At 33.5% G+C, this 18,325-nt stretch overlaps 2 protein-coding genes across 2 annotated transcripts; both read right to left on the reverse strand.

Annotated features, from left to right (window-relative positions):
- Positions 1 to 1,666: 1,666 nt before the first annotated feature.
- LOC133186411 (uncharacterized) lies at positions 1,667 to 6,094 on the reverse strand. The gene is made up of 5 exons (XM_061321667.1): positions 6,008 to 6,094; positions 4,165 to 4,605; positions 3,681 to 3,743; positions 3,211 to 3,357; positions 1,667 to 2,062 (listed from the first exon to the last, which is right to left on the reverse strand). The coding sequence occupies exons 1-5, from the start codon at positions 6,057 to 6,059 to the stop codon at positions 1,680 to 1,682; spliced, it is 1,086 nt and encodes a 361-aa protein (XP_061177651.1). The 5' UTR covers positions 6,060 to 6,094; the 3' UTR covers positions 1,667 to 1,679.
- A 1,952-nt stretch (positions 6,095 to 8,046) lies between these two features.
- On the reverse strand, positions 8,047 to 16,879 carry LOC133186412 (organic cation transporter protein-like). The gene is made up of 10 exons (XM_061321668.1): positions 16,669 to 16,879; positions 13,965 to 14,196; positions 13,402 to 13,505; positions 12,523 to 12,677; positions 11,541 to 11,709; positions 10,893 to 11,108; positions 10,158 to 10,384; positions 9,792 to 9,973; positions 8,867 to 9,018; positions 8,047 to 8,180 (listed from the first exon to the last, which is right to left on the reverse strand). The coding sequence occupies exons 1-10, from the start codon at positions 16,809 to 16,811 to the stop codon at positions 8,126 to 8,128; spliced, it is 1,635 nt and encodes a 544-aa protein (XP_061177652.1). The 5' UTR covers positions 16,812 to 16,879; the 3' UTR covers positions 8,047 to 8,125.
- Positions 16,880 to 18,325: the final 1,446 nt, after the last annotated feature.

An 18,325-nucleotide genomic window follows, 5' to 3' on the forward strand; every position in this document is an offset into this window, starting at 1 on the left:
GGGATATAATTAAGAAATAGTGAAAATAGGTGAGGTCATTAAAACCATTTTCTTCTCACTGGGCCAGAAGAAGTAAAACATGTTAAAAAGCATCCTTGAGTTGTGCAGATCCATTTTTTTTTAATCATGACTCCTAGGGGTAGGGTAGAGCCAACATAGGCGTTCAAAGTTTTACACAGGAATGCATAGGAAAAATCTTGAAATTACTTCTCATCTGCAAATACATTGATCTAAGCAAAATTCGTCGAGACCAAGTATTTTGTACGGATTTCTCTTCTAAATCTCAGACCATTGCGACACAAATGCCCGCTTCAGCTTTTTGCTTTGGACATCCTTTTAACTCCTTGTCAAAAAAAGTTCATTTCTTACCTTTAAAAGGATTAAATCCCACCCATAATCAAGTTGTTGATTTTTCATAGCTCTGACATATTTGTTGAAACCTTCGACACGGAAGAGCTGAAGAGTTCCAGTCAAGGTCAAGAATAGTCTGCTTCAAATACTTAGTACTATGGTTAATTCTATAGCAAATTATAGTAAAAGTTGAACAAAGATAAATAGTAGTAGTAAAAGGAAGTCAAAAAGGAAAAGTTGAATCGGGCAGGAAGTACAATTCAACCCATTCAGATCGAAACAAGCGATCAAAGTTCGGACTTTGTGTCGCACTGCCATGAGATTCGAAATAGACTTCAGTACATTTTTTTTTAGTTTCGACGAATATCACCGAGATTACAAAAATCATAATCATATTTGTATGGAAGCATCATTAGATAGCGTCGATTCAATTTGTTCAAATCATGACTCCAAGGGGAAGGATAGGGACACTATGGAAAATCAAAATTTTACATAGGAATACATAGGGAGATCTTGAAAATTCTTCTTCTCAAAAACATCAAAGTCATGATTCACATTTTATTGTGAGCATCCTTGGGTAAATTCAAGTCTGTTTAAATCATGACGCCCTGGGGGAAGGGCGGGCTTTGACGGTCATCAAGTGTTTTCTTCTTCTAATGTATACAATTTTGAATAAACTATGCTTTATATAATTACAAAAATAGGTCTGCTAATAACGAGGCGCAATTGATACCCATAGAAATTCCGACAAATTGTTGGAAGACCTTGTCTCTAAAAGATACATAGATATTGTCAATCAGTAACTCAAGCATCTTTTCAATATCAACTTCAGAGTACTTTTGTGTACAATCAGAATGTATTTTAACAAAATAATTTTGCAAATGACCAGTGAGAAGATGCGTAAATATATTAATTCCATTTTATTGAAAAAGCACTGTCAATGATGCAAAAAGCCTAGATTTTAATTTTGGACCAAACGGACCAACATAGCAAGTATTTCTATAGCAGTTGGAAATTGCCAAGTAAATACTGATTTTTACATAGTTTGCTAGCTCGTGAACGCATCACAGAATTATCACATTTACACACTTTGAGAGAATTGGGCTTATGAGTAAAATTAAGGCAGATTTGTTTTCTCCAATATCAGTGCAATGTCCTATAAAAAGAATTTATTTATTCATTAATAAGCTGAACAGATTGTCGAGAAAAATTAAATCGAAAAGTATGTAAGAAATTACTTCTTATTTCTTATGAGCATTTTGGCATCTGTTGTATTAAAACTCGCTTCATTGCGAGAACTATGAGAAAAAATAAATTCATCAATAGCTTTAATGTTTCTTCATGGATGGTCTGGGCACCAGATACGTGTCATCTACTACATATCTCTGTTGTCCCACTTTGGCACTTTGGTATTCCATGGCTGGTATGACGTCATAATCAGTATGACTAAACATCCGAGAAATTCGTGAATTTCGGGTATCTCTGGAATTGTCCCCGTTTGAATATTCCTGTATAGGCAAGTACATATTATTTTCGTCGAAAGGCTTAGCTGTGTCATAATATACGGCACTGTCTTGAATTTTTGTGACGTCCAGAGGGTTTAAATCGGCGTACATGTTAACTTCCGGATGTGACCTTCGGATGATCTCGTACGTATTCATTTCCTTTGCATTAAACATCGGATTCTGTAATCCTATGTTAGAACCCTGACCTGCAAATGATCATGTGATTGAGCGTTAGACTGGCATACAATATGAAAGCATAATGAAGACACACCAATAAACTGTATGACTTATATATCGGATAAGTATATTAGGTACAATGTATGGTCTATTTGTGAACTGTCTGAATACATCCATAATACAGTGTATAGGTTTATAATTTAAATAAGATATTTATTGCAGGCACGTAGCAGTGGGGCCCGGAGGGAGAGGGGCTGGTCCCTCAGTTTTTCCCCACTTTTTTTTACCATACAAGCGGCATTTTTATCGAGACGCAGATCTAGCGATTTATCTAAAAAAAAATTATTATATATTTTTAGCGAAAAGTAGATTTAGCGATTTTATAATGTCAAGAGAGATATCTACAACGAGTGATACGGTATACATGTAAATTGTTAGCGATATTCCAATTTTAGCGATCTCAAAACTCTTGCTAATATAATGCCAAAATTGAAACCTCTCTAAAAATTCTATTTATATGGTATTATTGGAATGTTCATTGAAAGGCCGGTTGCCCCCTCCCTTCACTTTTTGTTGCATTATAGTCAAATAAGGGTTTTGAAGTAGTGTATGAATAAAATTCGGTAGTGAAAAAAGTTGGAACCTACACCCCAACCCCCCTACGAAATAGGATTTTCGAGTTTGGATAACTTTTGCTTGTCAAGTTTTTTTTTTTTTTAAAAAGATTTTTTTTTCTTTTGCTGCCCCCCCCCCCCCCCGCACTTCCAAGAAACGATGCTACGTCCCTGTATTGAATGATACTTAACTAGATGTAAAAGTTTCGGTTTTAGGCAAATCATTTGTAGTGATTTTACAAATTTTTAAGGAAAACTAAGGAATTGTTTAAGAAAACTAGTTTTTGTACTATTTTAATTATGTGAATGGTTTAATCTACATTGCTTACCCATACTCCTAGTTGTTGGATATAAATCATTTCCATTAAAGCCAAATTAAAAGAAAGTTATTACCAATCTATTCAAAATCCCCTAGTCATTAGAAATAATTTTAAAAGATATAAAGTACGCTTAATGACGTCATTATTATAAATCTCACTATAAAGATAACAGTTATGGTTGATATAGACTTTTGAATGGCTTTTGTAAATTTTGATTAAGGTTTCAATTATCCGACTACAAACCTCGTGGTCTCCGATACTTTCTCCATATAAAGACCCCGACTAAGACCACAGCGATGACCGATAGTATCCCAGTAGTGACCGCTACACTGACGTTACTACTTCCGCCCTCTGAAACTTCCTGTACCACTGGGGCCAGCTGGACATTAGCTGTAATGTACATGTATAACAAAATAAAGAAAATTGGCTTCATTAAGAGTACTTCATAATGGTATAGCCTAAATGTTATTATTGAAGTTGAATGTTGTACATACTTGAATGCAAGATTAATAGTAACCGAATATCTGATATTGAGTGTTAATACAAAAAAGGTGTTTGAAATTTAGGTAAATATAATTGAAAAATTTAAATCATGATCAATTTGAATATGTGCAATCTTTTCAATGTAAAATTATAATTTTTAGAATGTCTGAAGCACTGACTTGATACAGGATTATTTAATTCTGTCTCTTTAAAATAAATAAACAAATTACTTGACGATAATGGACGTTTTGTTGTCGTTGTAGTTGTGGGACTTTCTGTAGTCGACCTGGGGTCTGAAAAAAAAAACATTTATCCGCACATTGATAAATCAAATATGAAAGATATCATACTTTTTCAGGTTAGAGAGGCTGAGCAAATCAAGAAAACAGCCTGGCCATACTTTGAATCCATATAAGCATTAATGGTATTTTAATAAATAAAACTACTGTTTTATAGCCACAATCCCCCCCCCCCCCAAAAAAAAACAAACAAACAAACAAATACAAAGATGAATTTTTAAAAATTATTTAATCCCTTTTTTCTTAAATTATTGGGATCAGTTTCCATGAGCAAGATAGCATGGACAGTGAATTTGAAGTGAAATTATCGGCACAGTATACATACTTTTGCACAAAGTTCTAGCAGGATTGTACGTTTGATTTCAACACCGATATTATAATTAAGAAATACTTTAGCGAATACATGCAATAGAACCTTTGAAAATCCATAATCCTGATGCCCCAAATCCGGTGGAAATTCCTATTTCTACATCAGAAAGTGGTCGTCTAAGACTGAAACTGAGAATGCTGTCTCCTATCCCCGCGTCCTGTTTGCCTACATTTATCTGTTGGTTACCCCAGCTGACCCAAAACGTCTGAAAGTTCTGGCAGTCCAGAATCGCTCCACGATGCTCTGTCCGGCATGACCCCTGAACCCGAGTCCGGAAACAGGATCGTGAGTTGTCCCATCCCCCGAGAACGATTTCCAGTGGTCGTCTTCCGGAAGATCTCAAAGCCACGTGAGCGTCATTGCAAGCTTGAACTTGGAACGTCAGAGATGTTGAGTTCGTGATGGGAATTCCGTACTCAGTCAAATAGCGGTATTTGTACGAGTTTGGTGTGGATAATTTTATTTCATACCTTCCTTGGACTTTGTCTAGAAAAGAAATGATTGTATTCATGATCCTTTATTTTTAAATGACTTTTCGTGAAATCTAGAATGTATGTTAGTCTTACAGGGCATTTGCTTTTTTTTTAAATTACAAAAAATAATTCTATAAAAATCGCTCCATTTTATTTATTTCTTTGACAGCATTATATGATTTTAAAAATTTTTCTCTTGTCACTTTTTCGGAAGTTTACCTTGAATAGACTTTTTTGTTGTTATTTTTGTTGCACCTGTCGCTACAAAATTCGTAAAACGTCATTTGGCGAAAATTTGATTGAAGTTGGAGGGGATATGACTGTTCTATCGCTAATTGTAGATGATTAATACGTAAAAACAAAGTAAAGAACGACAACGTCATTGAATGTCTTTTTGTCAATAAATAAATTGAATACTAAAACAAATGTCTTTTTAAAAAAATGTCATTGTGTGCAGACAGAACATGTCCGAAAGAGACTAAAATGCCTTTTGATGCTGCTGGGGACTGCCTTCAAGAATGGAAGGATTGACATTTTTGTGATTAACTCTTGCGATACCCTAATATTTCGCTTATAGCATGGACGTTGCGCATATGGATTTTGCATTGTTTCCATACCTGATCACTTAAATACGTAGATATTGATGTTAAAATCTCACCAATATCCAATACGCCACAAAGGAAATTTTAGGAAAAAAGTAACAGGACATGAAAAGTCTCTAGAAATGAGAGATTTAAGGACCCCCCCCCCCTTTCCATTTTTTTTTCTTTTTAAATCTGGTGTCGAGTCATCTTTTTCCAGTCGTTGTATTCTAATATGCACTATATGTTATCAATAAGGTAACTTTTTTGTCTCTATAAGCTGTTTTTAAATATATTGTTTTCGACTGATACGTATGTATCAGTCGAAAACGATATATTTAAAATATTTAAAAACAGTTACATAATTGATAACATATAGTGCATATTAGAATACAAAAACTGGAAAAAGATGACTCGACCCCAGATTTATACAAAAAAGAAAAAAAAATGGAAAGGGGGGGGGGGAGGTTCCATACCCCAAGTGTCTGTGAACAGGTGTGGAATCAGGTTGTCACGTCAGCTAACGTCAAATTCCTATGACCGCACGGTAAAAGTCATTGTATATTTTTAAAATTTTAGTAAATTAACCTGTTTTTTTTACATACATTTAAACAAAAAAAATTTACCAGACATATGTCATTCTTCAAAGTACACAATAGATTTTCCGTAAATGATTGTGTCCGTGAACTTTCCTAACAACCTTCCTATTTAATGTATGAATTCTCTGCTGAATCCTTATCCTCTTTTTTTCTAATAAAATATTTTTTGATGAATTACATAAACGCTAACTATTCTGAATATTCCTAATTACACGGATAGGATGTAACGACTTACCTATTGTGAAAATCATCAGCAGTAGAAATATATCCTCACGCCAAATCAACATATCTCCAGTTTATTTCGAAAGAACAAACGGGAAAATGATAAACAAATCAGCTTAGTGACATTACAAATACACATCATCTAATAATTACAGTAAGATCCGGCTTCTATACATGTATTACACAGAATGTTTAAGGCAATGAACTACTTCCGGAATAGACTAAATAATCCAAACCTGGATATAGCTGTTTACAATTAAATATTAGATGTAGACTCATACGACCTAATCAAGATATAATGATTCACGTCATCAACCAACACTGTCATTGTTTTACTATGAATCTACAGTATACTTAGTACTTAATCCTCTTCATGCATCACTGTACATGAGAAATGTGAATCTCTCTCTCTCTCTCTCTCTCTCTCTCTCTATAGTGTGAGTATCTAATAAAACGTGTGAAAAAAAAGTCAGTAAGCAATTTTAGTTTTTGAAATTAAAAAAAAAAATTATGAAATTAACTTTGCATTTATGTGATGACCAGTTCAAAGGGTTTAAGTATGTTGTGGTATAAAACAACTGATTTATCTGTATGTTTAAAGATATTCACAAATAATGTATTTCATTTTCATTGATAAATAGAAGAAATTCAATTTTTTCCCGACTCTTCTTGACATGTATAATTAGATAACCATACCATGCATTTATGTACAATATAACATACGTATAAGGTAGTTCGATCCTCAGGTTCTGAAAATCAGGCGTTGAATAATTGAAAATGCTCATAAAAAATCCCCTGAATTCTCAAAGTAATGTGTATTTCTTTGAACTTATCGTGAAAGCTAATCATATATATTAAGTACTTAACATATGTATTGATAACAGTTTTTTACAGTGTACCTGTGAGGTTCATGTATACAGTGTATATAAATTTGTACTTGTAAGTTGAGACTATTTCCACCACGTCACAGAAAAAGAAGTTTCAATGTGTATACATAAATTTATATCCTTTACCCCCCCCCCCCCCAACTCCTGTGATTTTTCTTGTTCTCTTTTACATTAATATTTATGTAACATTATATTCAAACGGCAATGGTTCTCTTTTATATATCACAATCATTGATACCGGGGGTATTATTTTAAAGTATTTTCACTAAAATAAATAATCCTAAATTTTAAATGAAGATGCAAGTATAAATATGAGCGTATATTTTCGTCTCTCATGCAAGAACAGAAAGAGGAAGGGTGAGGAACCCAAACCCCTTCCCCGACCTCCCGCATTTTCAGTTTAAAAATTTTGTCAAGTAAAGTAACCAAAAATAGATTTTTGGAAGGTGAAAGATTTGACAAACATTTTTCCCACGATGTTTTTTTTTTCTTTTTGGACTGCAGCTGGGTATGGTCCCCCTCCATGGGAAAAATCCTGTACCAGAACATCCTTTGGTTAAATCAAGCCCCATGGCCATACACTGAGCACTGAGCACAGACTTAAGTCAAAATCTCAAATCAATATAGCGTTTAAAATAATTTTGGAAATGAAACAAAATTTTTATTACAAGTGTATATGTTTGAATTACAATATCATGCGAATCTGCAAAATTTAAAGCACATAATGATGAATATACCTCAAGATATTCAAAATCAAATTTTGACCTTAAGTCTATTTTCAGTTTATTGACCTGAGGCCGGGGCACTTTCCTCTAAGTGAGTGACGCATATTTGATACTTTAAAAAAAAAATGTAGAAAAAAATGTGATAATTTAAATAACCAAATGTCTGCTGATTCTTAACTATTTAACATCAGAAATTGAAACTAATTTGTTTTAGGGTTTTCCCTATTTTTATTAGATAGCTTAAATTAGTTTAATTATATTCCAATTTTAATCAGCTTAGATTAACGACCTCTTTGTAATTACTATCATTTTTTTTAAATATTCATTTCACAGAAAAAATTACAATAAATGTGCACTTCAACCATAATTTATTTATATGAAAATATAATACATTTTTTAGCACAAATCTCTCAATACAACCTGATTTCAAAGGCCATGTTTTGATTCTGTTTTATTTCTATAAATATATATGTAATTTTTGTATAAGTTGTACACAGGCTGCCTACATATTCCATTCCTTCAGAGTTTAGTTGATTTAGAAACATCATATTCTGTCTTTTGTGGGTCTTTTGATCTGTAAAAAAATATTTATACATATACGAGTTAGAAAAAACCAGCGCAATTAGAATACACTTGTAGTGTAAAAAGAAAGAAACAAAAACGTGTTCAGTGCTCCTTTACTCACTTAGGTCTGAAAAATTAAGGTTCATTTACTCTCTGATAAGAGGGATAACTCCTACTCTGATAAACGGCTACGCTAAGAACTTTTCATTTATAAAATTGTTAAATTGACCTATAGATGTAAGCTTCAAAGCCAAATTTTGTTTGAATAAAGGGAGGGATGATAAACCTTGTAAAGCTTAATTTAAGCTCTGGTTCACTGTATAAAAAAATGAGTAATTCTATATGACGCTTATATGACCTATTTGAACAAAATGTCATGCAATTAAATGTTTGTTCATGGCCTGGTTCCTTAAGTTATAATCTTTAATAACAAATGAAAACTTTTTTTTTCATAAAATTTTATGCAATCATTCTATATTCTTTGGAGAAGAAAAAAAATTAAACCCCCTCCAGACTTTTTGTTTTCTTTTTTATGTAAAACTTATATTTATATTATATTTACTTGTAACAACCAAGGGCACTTTTACCTGTTCCTGCTTTGACAACTTATAATAGACCTTTATGGAAATAAAAAGAATGAGTATTTGCATTTTTAAATGCCACTGAAACATTCTGAAATAAAGATTTGCTATTTACCTGCCAAACTTTACACCGTCTTCTATGGTTTCTGGTAAAGTTTTGTTCAGAGTTTCCGGTAGTAGTAAACAAAGCAGTCCCGCAGCCACTGAGGTAGCACCAAAAATAACCAATGGAAGAGCCTGCCCAAATTTACCCCCAACTAAGTCGCCCTGAAAAATACATTTATCATAGCTTCATTTAAACAAAGCGATCGAAAGTTTAAAAAAAAAAAATCAACTCTTGGATAGAGTTTGATAACATTTCAAATTCTGAAATATTTATATTTGAAAGTATTGACTAATTGACAAAGTATCTGACGAAAAAAATGAAGATTTTTTACTGTTTCTTACGTTCTTCGCTAACCAAGAGTGACGACCCGCTCGTCTTCTCTTTTGATGTCCCCTTAGCAGATTTAAGGCTAAATCTGACAGGGATGAAAACAGAAAAGTAGCGTATCGTCACCCTATAGGTTTGCTAAAATGGTTACCTGTGTACTTCTTGACAAAATGGTCAACATTTTAATTACGTTTATTTAGAATAAAGCCAACAAATTAGGTAAAGATACGGTAAGCACATATATGTGAGTAATGTTCTTTCAGTTTATACATATTTCAGGTTGTCCATCCATTGGGTTCTCCAATTCAGCAATTTAGTCTATTTCAATATCATTTGTTAATGTGTCTAAGGTTTATAAGAATTTAATAATCTGTTTAACTGTTGTTTGTTTTCCTTTTGATCAGTACTTTTTTTTTCTTTAATTCCATCTGTGCATTAAAGAATTTTATTTAAGGAATGAATCTAATAGCTATATAATTATGTACCCAATTTATACGGTATAAACTGGGTTGGGACAGTTTACACTTTATAAAGTGCGAAGCTACTTTTCCTGCTAGGGTTGATATTCTCGTTGCTTATCAGTTTTGGGATAATGCAGTGATTTTACCGATGAGGCGACATAGGGAGCTAGCATGCCGCCTATCCTTGCGATGCAGGAACTCGAACCCATACCCGCATTTCGCACTACTGTAGGAAACAACTCCGCTGAGAAAACATAGACCACACCAAACGCACCGGAGGATCCAATCTTCCCGATAATGGCTAGTGTAAGTGTTATGGGCTGAAGAGCTGTTGGAAATGTGGATCATTTATTATATTGATGTGTGATGCAAGTAATTTAATTAGAATTTGAATATGCATCAAAAAGTATTTAGCTCTTAAAATGAACATTAAAGATGAATATTAAATTCTTTTTTTTTTCAAAATGGAAATCTGTCTAGTAAACTTAAGGACTTGAAAATGGAGAACTTACATTCGTCTCCGAATAAGACAGAAAATATGGTGGATAGACAGGCCAGGCCACCCACTACCATAAAGGCACAATGAAGCTTCTTTCTTCCAATTTTGTCCAGGAGGAAAACAGAGAGGGCGGAGGCAGGAAACTCCACCACGGCCAATAGAAAGAAGTTCAGATAGAAGTCCCCGCCCATATTCCCAGCATGCATTGTGACTCCGTAGTACATCATCGATACTACGGCCCTTAAAAGGCAAACAAACCAAAATATGCCATATTATACATCATCGATACTACGGCCCTTAAAAGGCAAACAAACCAAAATATGCCATATTATACATCATCGATACTACAGCCCTTAAAACGCAAACAAACCAAAATATGCCATATCATACATCATCGATACTATGGCCCTTAAAACGCAAACAAACCAAAATATGCCATATTATACATCATCAATACTACGGCCCTTAAAAGGCATACAAACCAAAATATGCTACATTATACATCATCGATACTACGGCCCTTAAAAGGCAAACAAACCAAAATATGCCATAATTTATGCTATGTTAATCAAAATTTATGGTATGAGTAAATTTGATGGCTTTTTCACTCGCCTTTTATTTAGATATAAAAGAATACAGAATTTAAAAGCAATTATACGTGTAATGTAACATCGGTTTCATTTAGTCCTAACTTCTCCCCGGAAATGTGCAATATTGAAGCAAATTCGTATTGAGTTTGTACACTTACCAATTGAAATATAGAATGAGTGTTCGAATAAGTAAGACCCTGTGACTGAACAAATGCCAGATCCGCCCCTCTGTTGATTGTGTGTCCTCCTTTGTGACCTTTAGAAGTTTGTCGTCGATGTTGACCTTGTTGACCTTTGCTACTTTACGTATGATGATATCAGCGTCTGATTGTCTCCCTTGACTTATCAGCCATCGGGGCGACTCTGGGACAAACCTGGTGAAGGTCAAGGTTAGGAGATAAAAAAAGAAAGCGTAAGGAATTTAAATAGAACTACATTGCACCTCGTTTATGTGTATTTTTGGTCGCTATATACATGTATGTAGGAAGAGAGAAAACTGGACGTGGCGATTTTTATATTTTACTATTAAGGTTAATGGAATAGGCAAATTGTCTACATACACTGTATGCAAAAGAAAATAAAGATGGATAAAAACGATAACCGCGGTTAAACAAAATTTCCTTCCAAATTTATATTTCTTCTTCCATGTATCAACATTATGTAAGAATAACTCAAAAAAATGAACTTTTACAACGTTTATAAGCTCTGAAATTGTAAAAATTCAAAAGATTAATAATTTCACTTGAAATATATTTGGTTACGTTTTCAGTAGTTTTCTTTTGAAATATTTATCATTTATACTTTACCACCAGTAGGACAGGTAGAGAGCGCAGGGCGCCGCAACTGCTATACTGATATACTGCCAGTCCCTCAGAAGGTACCCCACGCCTGCTAAATATAGCAGTCCAATGGTGAAGAACACGTGAATCACGATCCCCGCCCAAACACGCTTGGAGGGTCCCACCATCTCCAGCCCTGTAAGACACGACATAGATAGAAATTATATCATAGCACGACAATTATAAAAACTATCGTGTCAATTTGTACAGTCATCATACACATAGAAGTATATGACAGCAAAATCACATCTAGTGTTCATTTATTTTCTCTTAACTTAAAGTTGTACATCATTAAACTGGAAGGTCCTGAAGATATTCGGTAAAAGCACTTCGATTAAATAAATTATTGCGTCATGAGCAAAATAACAATTACAAATTTAATCCTTATTTTATTACAAAAAAATTAAACAAGTCTACCGTGAGTCCTCACGAAATACCATGTAAAATTCGATATAAATATTTTTATCATAGAAATTAAGAATATATGCACATGTTTGTTTGTTTGTATGTTGTTTAACGTCCCTTTCGAGAATTTTTCACTCATATGGAGACGCCACCACTTGCCGGTGGAGAGCTGCAAATTTTGTCCTATACTCGGCACTTACGGCCATTGAGCAGTGATGGATCTTTTTCGTGCCAGCACCTACTGCGACACGGGACCTCGATTTATACGGTCTCATCCGAAGAACCGTTCTCCACGTCTCACAGTGGGATTCGAACCAGCGACGTAAGGATCAACTCCTTACGCCGCGATTCTAAAGCAGACGCTCTAACCACTGCGCCACGTGGGCGACTATATGCACATGTTATTCGTTCAAAAATACACAAAATCCTTTTACGAGTTACTTCCCTTAAAATAGAAAATATCTATAGAAACTAAATAATTCTAAACATATTGACGTATTGTTGAAGGTGATAATTTATTTTTCCTGGCGCAAGACTTTCTTACCGAGCACACAACAGATCATGAAGGCCCCGTGGTTGGCCGCCCCGATGATGAATTCTAGGACGACAAAACTGATGTACTCCGGGGCCCAACATACGCCAAAGGCTGCGGCCACCAGGATAACAAAAGCCAAGTACAACCCCTTCTTACGGCCGATGCTTCAAGTGAAAAAAATGATATGCGGTAGAGTGTAGAGTGTCATTTTTTAGAATTTGTTTTGCGTTTTGTTAGGATTAAAGACAAGTAAACAGAGAGAAAGCGAGTCCATACGTCAAGTTCTAATATGGAAAAGAAATTCGTTTTTTTTTTTCTTGTGAGAATTCAAACTTTTTTGTGGATACGAGTATGATCAGCGAATTAAGAAAAAAAAGAAATTATAAATTCTAATTAAATATGTGTGTACAATATATTTCGGATAAGTGTAAAGTATTTTTTTTTCTTTTGTGAGGAGGTAACAATGTTAAAAGACATGCATTTTGTTCTAAATAATCAAAAGCATATGACTTTTTTTCCAAGCCCTACCTAATGGGTAAAATGTCAGATAAAAAGCCGAATGTTTAAAAAAATGGGGGGGGGGGGTTACTTTTTCATGACGTTACAGAACAGTTAAATCAATAATATACACTATTATCGCATATATCTCTTTTTGACTTCGAGAAAATTGTATCATACAGGTTTCTGCTTGAAAACCTTGATTAAAAATTGGTCTGTATAATAAAGGACAGATCTCTCTAAATGATAAAAGTACCATGGAATTATAACTCTTCAATAGGAAGTGTTTGGACTTCCTTAACGTATGTAACATTTTTTTAACTTATATGTCTTCTAAACAGTTTAAATTTGGATTCAAAGATAAACATGTGGAGACAGCACGTAACTTACATATCAGAGAGAACCCCAAACCCGAGATCACCGACCAGCACTCCGAAGTAGAATATCATCTTAGCGTGAGATGTAAGTAAAGCATCGTCACACACTAGATTCATCTAAAAATAGATCACAAGCGTTTCCCTGAAGTAGGACTCAAAAATACCAATGATATGCAATACGTTGCAGAACAATCTTATTTTTTTTTCATATAAATGAACAAATGAATGATTAAGCTTTAAATATCATGTGAATGCCTGTATCTTGAGTGTTTCAATTTGTCTAAAAAATGGCAAGATTATAAATGATACCTGATTGTAATATAAAATAACAATACATAAATAATTAACGGCATTTTTTTTTTTTTCAATTCATCGATTTGTTAAAGTTTGGGTACTTTTTTTTTATTTCTTATAGAAATGAAATAGATACCGACATTGTTTGAAATATCCCCTATGACTACGTTACGATATGAAAATGGGTCTTTTTCCCCAAAAAAGATTTACTAATACATGTATTTTTGTATATCTAAATGAGATTTTATATTACAGATATTTTGAAATAAGCATTTCCTTTACCTTTGAAGTGAATGTTGACTTAAAGACGGAGGTCTCGTAAACCCATTCTGTGCATTTCTCTTTGGTAAAGTTTGCCGAATTTGAATTTCCCGCGTCATTTCTAACATACATATAGCATTGGCTGTAGTCCAAAGTCTCGTCATCAGATTTCGGAATGGTCAGATTTATGAGATCTTGGTGATAGGAGCTCTGTATCTCATATGTGTCGTTAGGGTATGACAAAATTTTACACCTGAAACAGGGAAAGAAATCTTAATTATGTGTTTTCTTCTATTAAATCTTAGTAATGTGTTTCCTTATATCAAATCTGGTTATCTACATTACTGGTAAGAAAGAATGAAGTCTTTTTTGTTGCCTTGAAAACATGGCTTCCAACATCATGTCTGAATGTCCAAATCTCGATTTTTCTCAAAATCTATTTTGATCAATGAAAAATAATTTTTTTAATAACGATTTAGTGTAAGTTAATAAATAACAGAGGAGATAATGCTGCATTTAAAAAGACGGGTTTTAGGAATATTCATACAGGAAATAAATATTGACATGTGGGTTTTTTGACCCCCTTATAAAGAAATATAGGGTAAAAAAACCCACCTGACAATATAAGCAACACGTGGGTTAAAGAAACCCACAATAGTTTCTATGGGTAAATTTTCCCTATGAGGAAAATTTTAAACCCAATATGGTTTTTTTTTTGGGGGGGGGGGGGGGTTGGGGGTTATGGGAGAATTCTAAGTAAATGTTTACCCAAGGGACTTTTATGTTTGCGTCTAATTATCCCAAGAACTAACAAAAAATGTATTTTTTATTTCAAAGTTGAACTAAGACCCCCCCCCCCCCACACACACACACAATTTAATAAAAGCTTAAGTTGATAGCTTTATAAGTGCGTAAGTTCAGAAAAATGTCCATTCCGAAGTTGTCCGTCCCACTGTTTATTGTCGAAATTACTTGTGAATAAATATGTTTGGACAACCTGGCATTCAAGACAATCCGGAAGTGCTTACTAATTTCTGTTTTGTCGTTTGATCTTGTCTATTTCCCGTTTTTATATCTTTTTTTCCGCTTTTGTTTGTTCGTTTTTTATTTGTTGCTTATGTATTCTAAATTATTTTGCACTGGGTTTTTTTATTGCTCCTTTTTTTAATAAAAAATATAATTGCTATGTCATCGTTTAAAATAAAAGGGGTCTCTGTATAAAATCTATTTCAAGTTTCCTTAATTTATATATATACGATAACATCAACATAAAGTAAAAAAAAAAAAAAGAATACGCTTTCTTTTTTTTAAGAACATTATGATTTTGTTAATAATTACGAATCTCAAAGTTCTTCTTTTGGCTTTTAATGTTAAGGTTTTGGAGACAAGAATCCAGTTTTTCTTCTTTATCAAGTTTAACTGTCAATAGATAAATTTAAGTTGGAAATATAGGTCGAATTCTTTTATGAGGTCAATTTTACAAAGAAGACAGGTCGACCTCAATATTTAGGTGTACTTAAAATTGACAACGTTGTTCATTGCTTAGTAAATAAAAAAATCCAGAACATCGATCCTTAAAACCTGCCGAAAATTAACATATTCTATGTTTATAGCTGCGTATGTGTAAAAAATCACATGTAAACGCAAATCTAATAGAGTCCTTAGTTATTTATTTTGAGGTCGACAAAATGCTTTTTATCTTGCTAACTGCTTTATTTACTTATGGAAATATGATTCTTTCTTTAATTCGTGCCTTTCTAGAACACATCATCTAGAATACATCAAAAAATATTTGATTTAGAACATTGTATATAAATCATGCTATTTTTTTTATTCGACTAGGTTTGTTTTTTATTATTTTTGTGTTTTTATTTCTGCACGACTTGATTAGAAAACTCTAATACTTTTGAATAAAGAAATGATATAAACTTTTCATCAAAGGAAAAGTTTTTAGAATTTCTTGAAAATTTGTTACAGAAAATTTTTATAAATTCCTTTGAAATTATCGAAGAGTGAGGAACGTTTTCTTGAATTCGCATTGCCTAGTGAAAAATCTTTTTTTTCATTGACAAATCATTGAATGCCGGGAAAATGCACAAGAAAAAATTCAGTTTTAATTATGCAGTTCAATATCATTCAATTTTTTATGTTACTTATTATTGAATTTTCTTTCTTTCGCAAAAATCTCAATGTTAAGTTCAATTTAGTCTTGTCACTTTCTTTCATTCAAAGGCTCTCTTACTCGAAAGTTCGGTTACATCGTAGAAACTGTATATTTTTCTTGTTAATTAAAAGAATATACTCCTAAATTAATCTTAATTACATTTAAAATGCTTAAAGAATTGTTTTCTACCTAAATCTAATTGTTACCACCCATATGCAACTATTTTTTCCTGCTTTTTAAAACTCTACAAGAACAACAAAGGATATGAACTTTTTTTGTTCGATCGTTTTCTTTTCTCCTTTTTTTTTATTTTCTTTTTTTTTTTTTTTAATTTTTTTCAATAATTGTTTTTTAAAAAAGACGATTGAGGAGGAACTTACATTTCATATTTTTACTCCTTTTTTATTGTTTACATGTGTATATTATGAATTAAAAACTTCCCAACAATTTCAGCAAAAGACAGAGAGAGAGATAAATAGAGAGAAATAAATTTTTGGGGAAAAAAGTCTGAGTGAAGCTTATAACTAAACAAAAGAGAGAGAGAGAGAGAGCATGTGTTACCTGTGTTTGGGGGATTCCATAATAAGTACCAGCCCCATCATGAAGCAGGCGACGCTGATGGCGGGAAGACATAGCAGCAGATACAGTCTCTTCTGGTACCTCCCAAATTCCCCCAGGTGATATAAAATATCGTCAAACTTCATAGTCCCTTCTCTCTGTCCCCCCGAGGTCGCTGTTTGTGGGGACCGCGCTATCAGCAGGTCCCTCTTGAGGATTACATGGTCAGATAATTTTTAAACAAACATTGGACTTTTTGTTTAAACACCGCTATCTTCATTCGTGAATTCATCTTAAGTGCGCATTTTAGGTAGTGTCAGTAACCGGGGATTTTCATTCAACATCTAGAAAAATGGACAAATTAGGGTTGATTAGAATTCTTACTAAGAATGAAAAATCGGTATACATGTGACTCCAAGTGTTAAAATCAAAATTGCATTTTTAAGTATGTTTAAGATGTCATTTATGTACCTGATGAGCTACTTTTAGTTTCTTTTAAACATTTTAAACTTCTCCTTTGAAAGTTCATCTTTTTCTTTGTATTAGGTATCTGAAATGTAAAGGGGGATATAAACTTTTAAATTTCATAATCCTTGCCTCCCTGGGGCAGCGGGATTTTTGCTTAAACCATCACAATTAATTGTTTGTATAATAATGGTAAAAACAAAAACAAAATTGTGAAGAGCATTTCCCCTGGATTAGGGTTTCCGTCTCTAGGGTCTGGATGGCGATACGTTGATCGTATATAAAAAAAAATCCATTTAATTGATAAAATTACCTGTTCATTTATGGAATCTAGCATGAGAACTGCTTGCATTGGAATAATAATCCCGAATAGTTAAATTCTATGGGCCCTTAGTCAATTGTTTTGGCCCAATAGTGGGACTTATTCGATCATGTATTAAAAAAATTAAATATCATGATCTTTGAAAAATTTCTTATCTACGTGTACTTTAAAGACACGCCTTAGAGACATCGATAAACCTGGAAAATTATTGTGTTCAGCTGTAATTCGTATAGCCTTTAGGTTCAGGGTTCATACTACATGGTGGGGCTAAGTTATACATTGCAAAATTAATATATTACACCAATGATTCTTCGTTTGATTCTTTGTTCATGGATATACGTATATGTTGCAGTAGGCAACCTTTTAGCTTAATTAAGTAAAATGAGTATTTAACCTTCACTGTGGCATTCATGGCTGCTGGATCGTTAATTCAGAGCTGAAGTTACATGCGCGGATCTAGAGGGGGGGGGGGTTCGGGGGGTCAGGACGCCCACCCTCACCCCCACCCCCGAATTTGCAGAGCTATTAAATGTATTTACTGAAGCAGGTAAAAAAAAATGACTTTGGACCCCCTAGAAAACATAGACCCCCCCTTTTTTTTTTTTTTTTTTTTGCATTTGTCCTGGGTAGGAATTTTGTTTTGACTGGTATGGACCCCCCCCCCCCCCCCGGAAAAAGTTCCTGGATCCGCGCCTGAGATAGACATAGGTGGTACAGCATTGGAAGTTTAAAATATTTAATGAATTTCACGTTGACATACCGTTTGCATGATTACAATGTACGCTTAGTATTGCCTTAAATGCTCATACATTCATCATCTTTATAAAAATTAATTTGCATATACCTATAGAAAAGCGGCAGAAATATTCAATC

This window comes from Saccostrea echinata, unplaced genomic scaffold, assembly GCF_033153115.1.
Source record: "Saccostrea echinata isolate AGI-Se365-2 ecotype Australia unplaced genomic scaffold, CSIRO_AGI_Sech_v1 ptg000013l, whole genome shotgun sequence".
NCBI classification, from domain to species: Eukaryota; Metazoa; Mollusca; class Bivalvia; order Ostreida; family Ostreidae; genus Saccostrea; species Saccostrea echinata.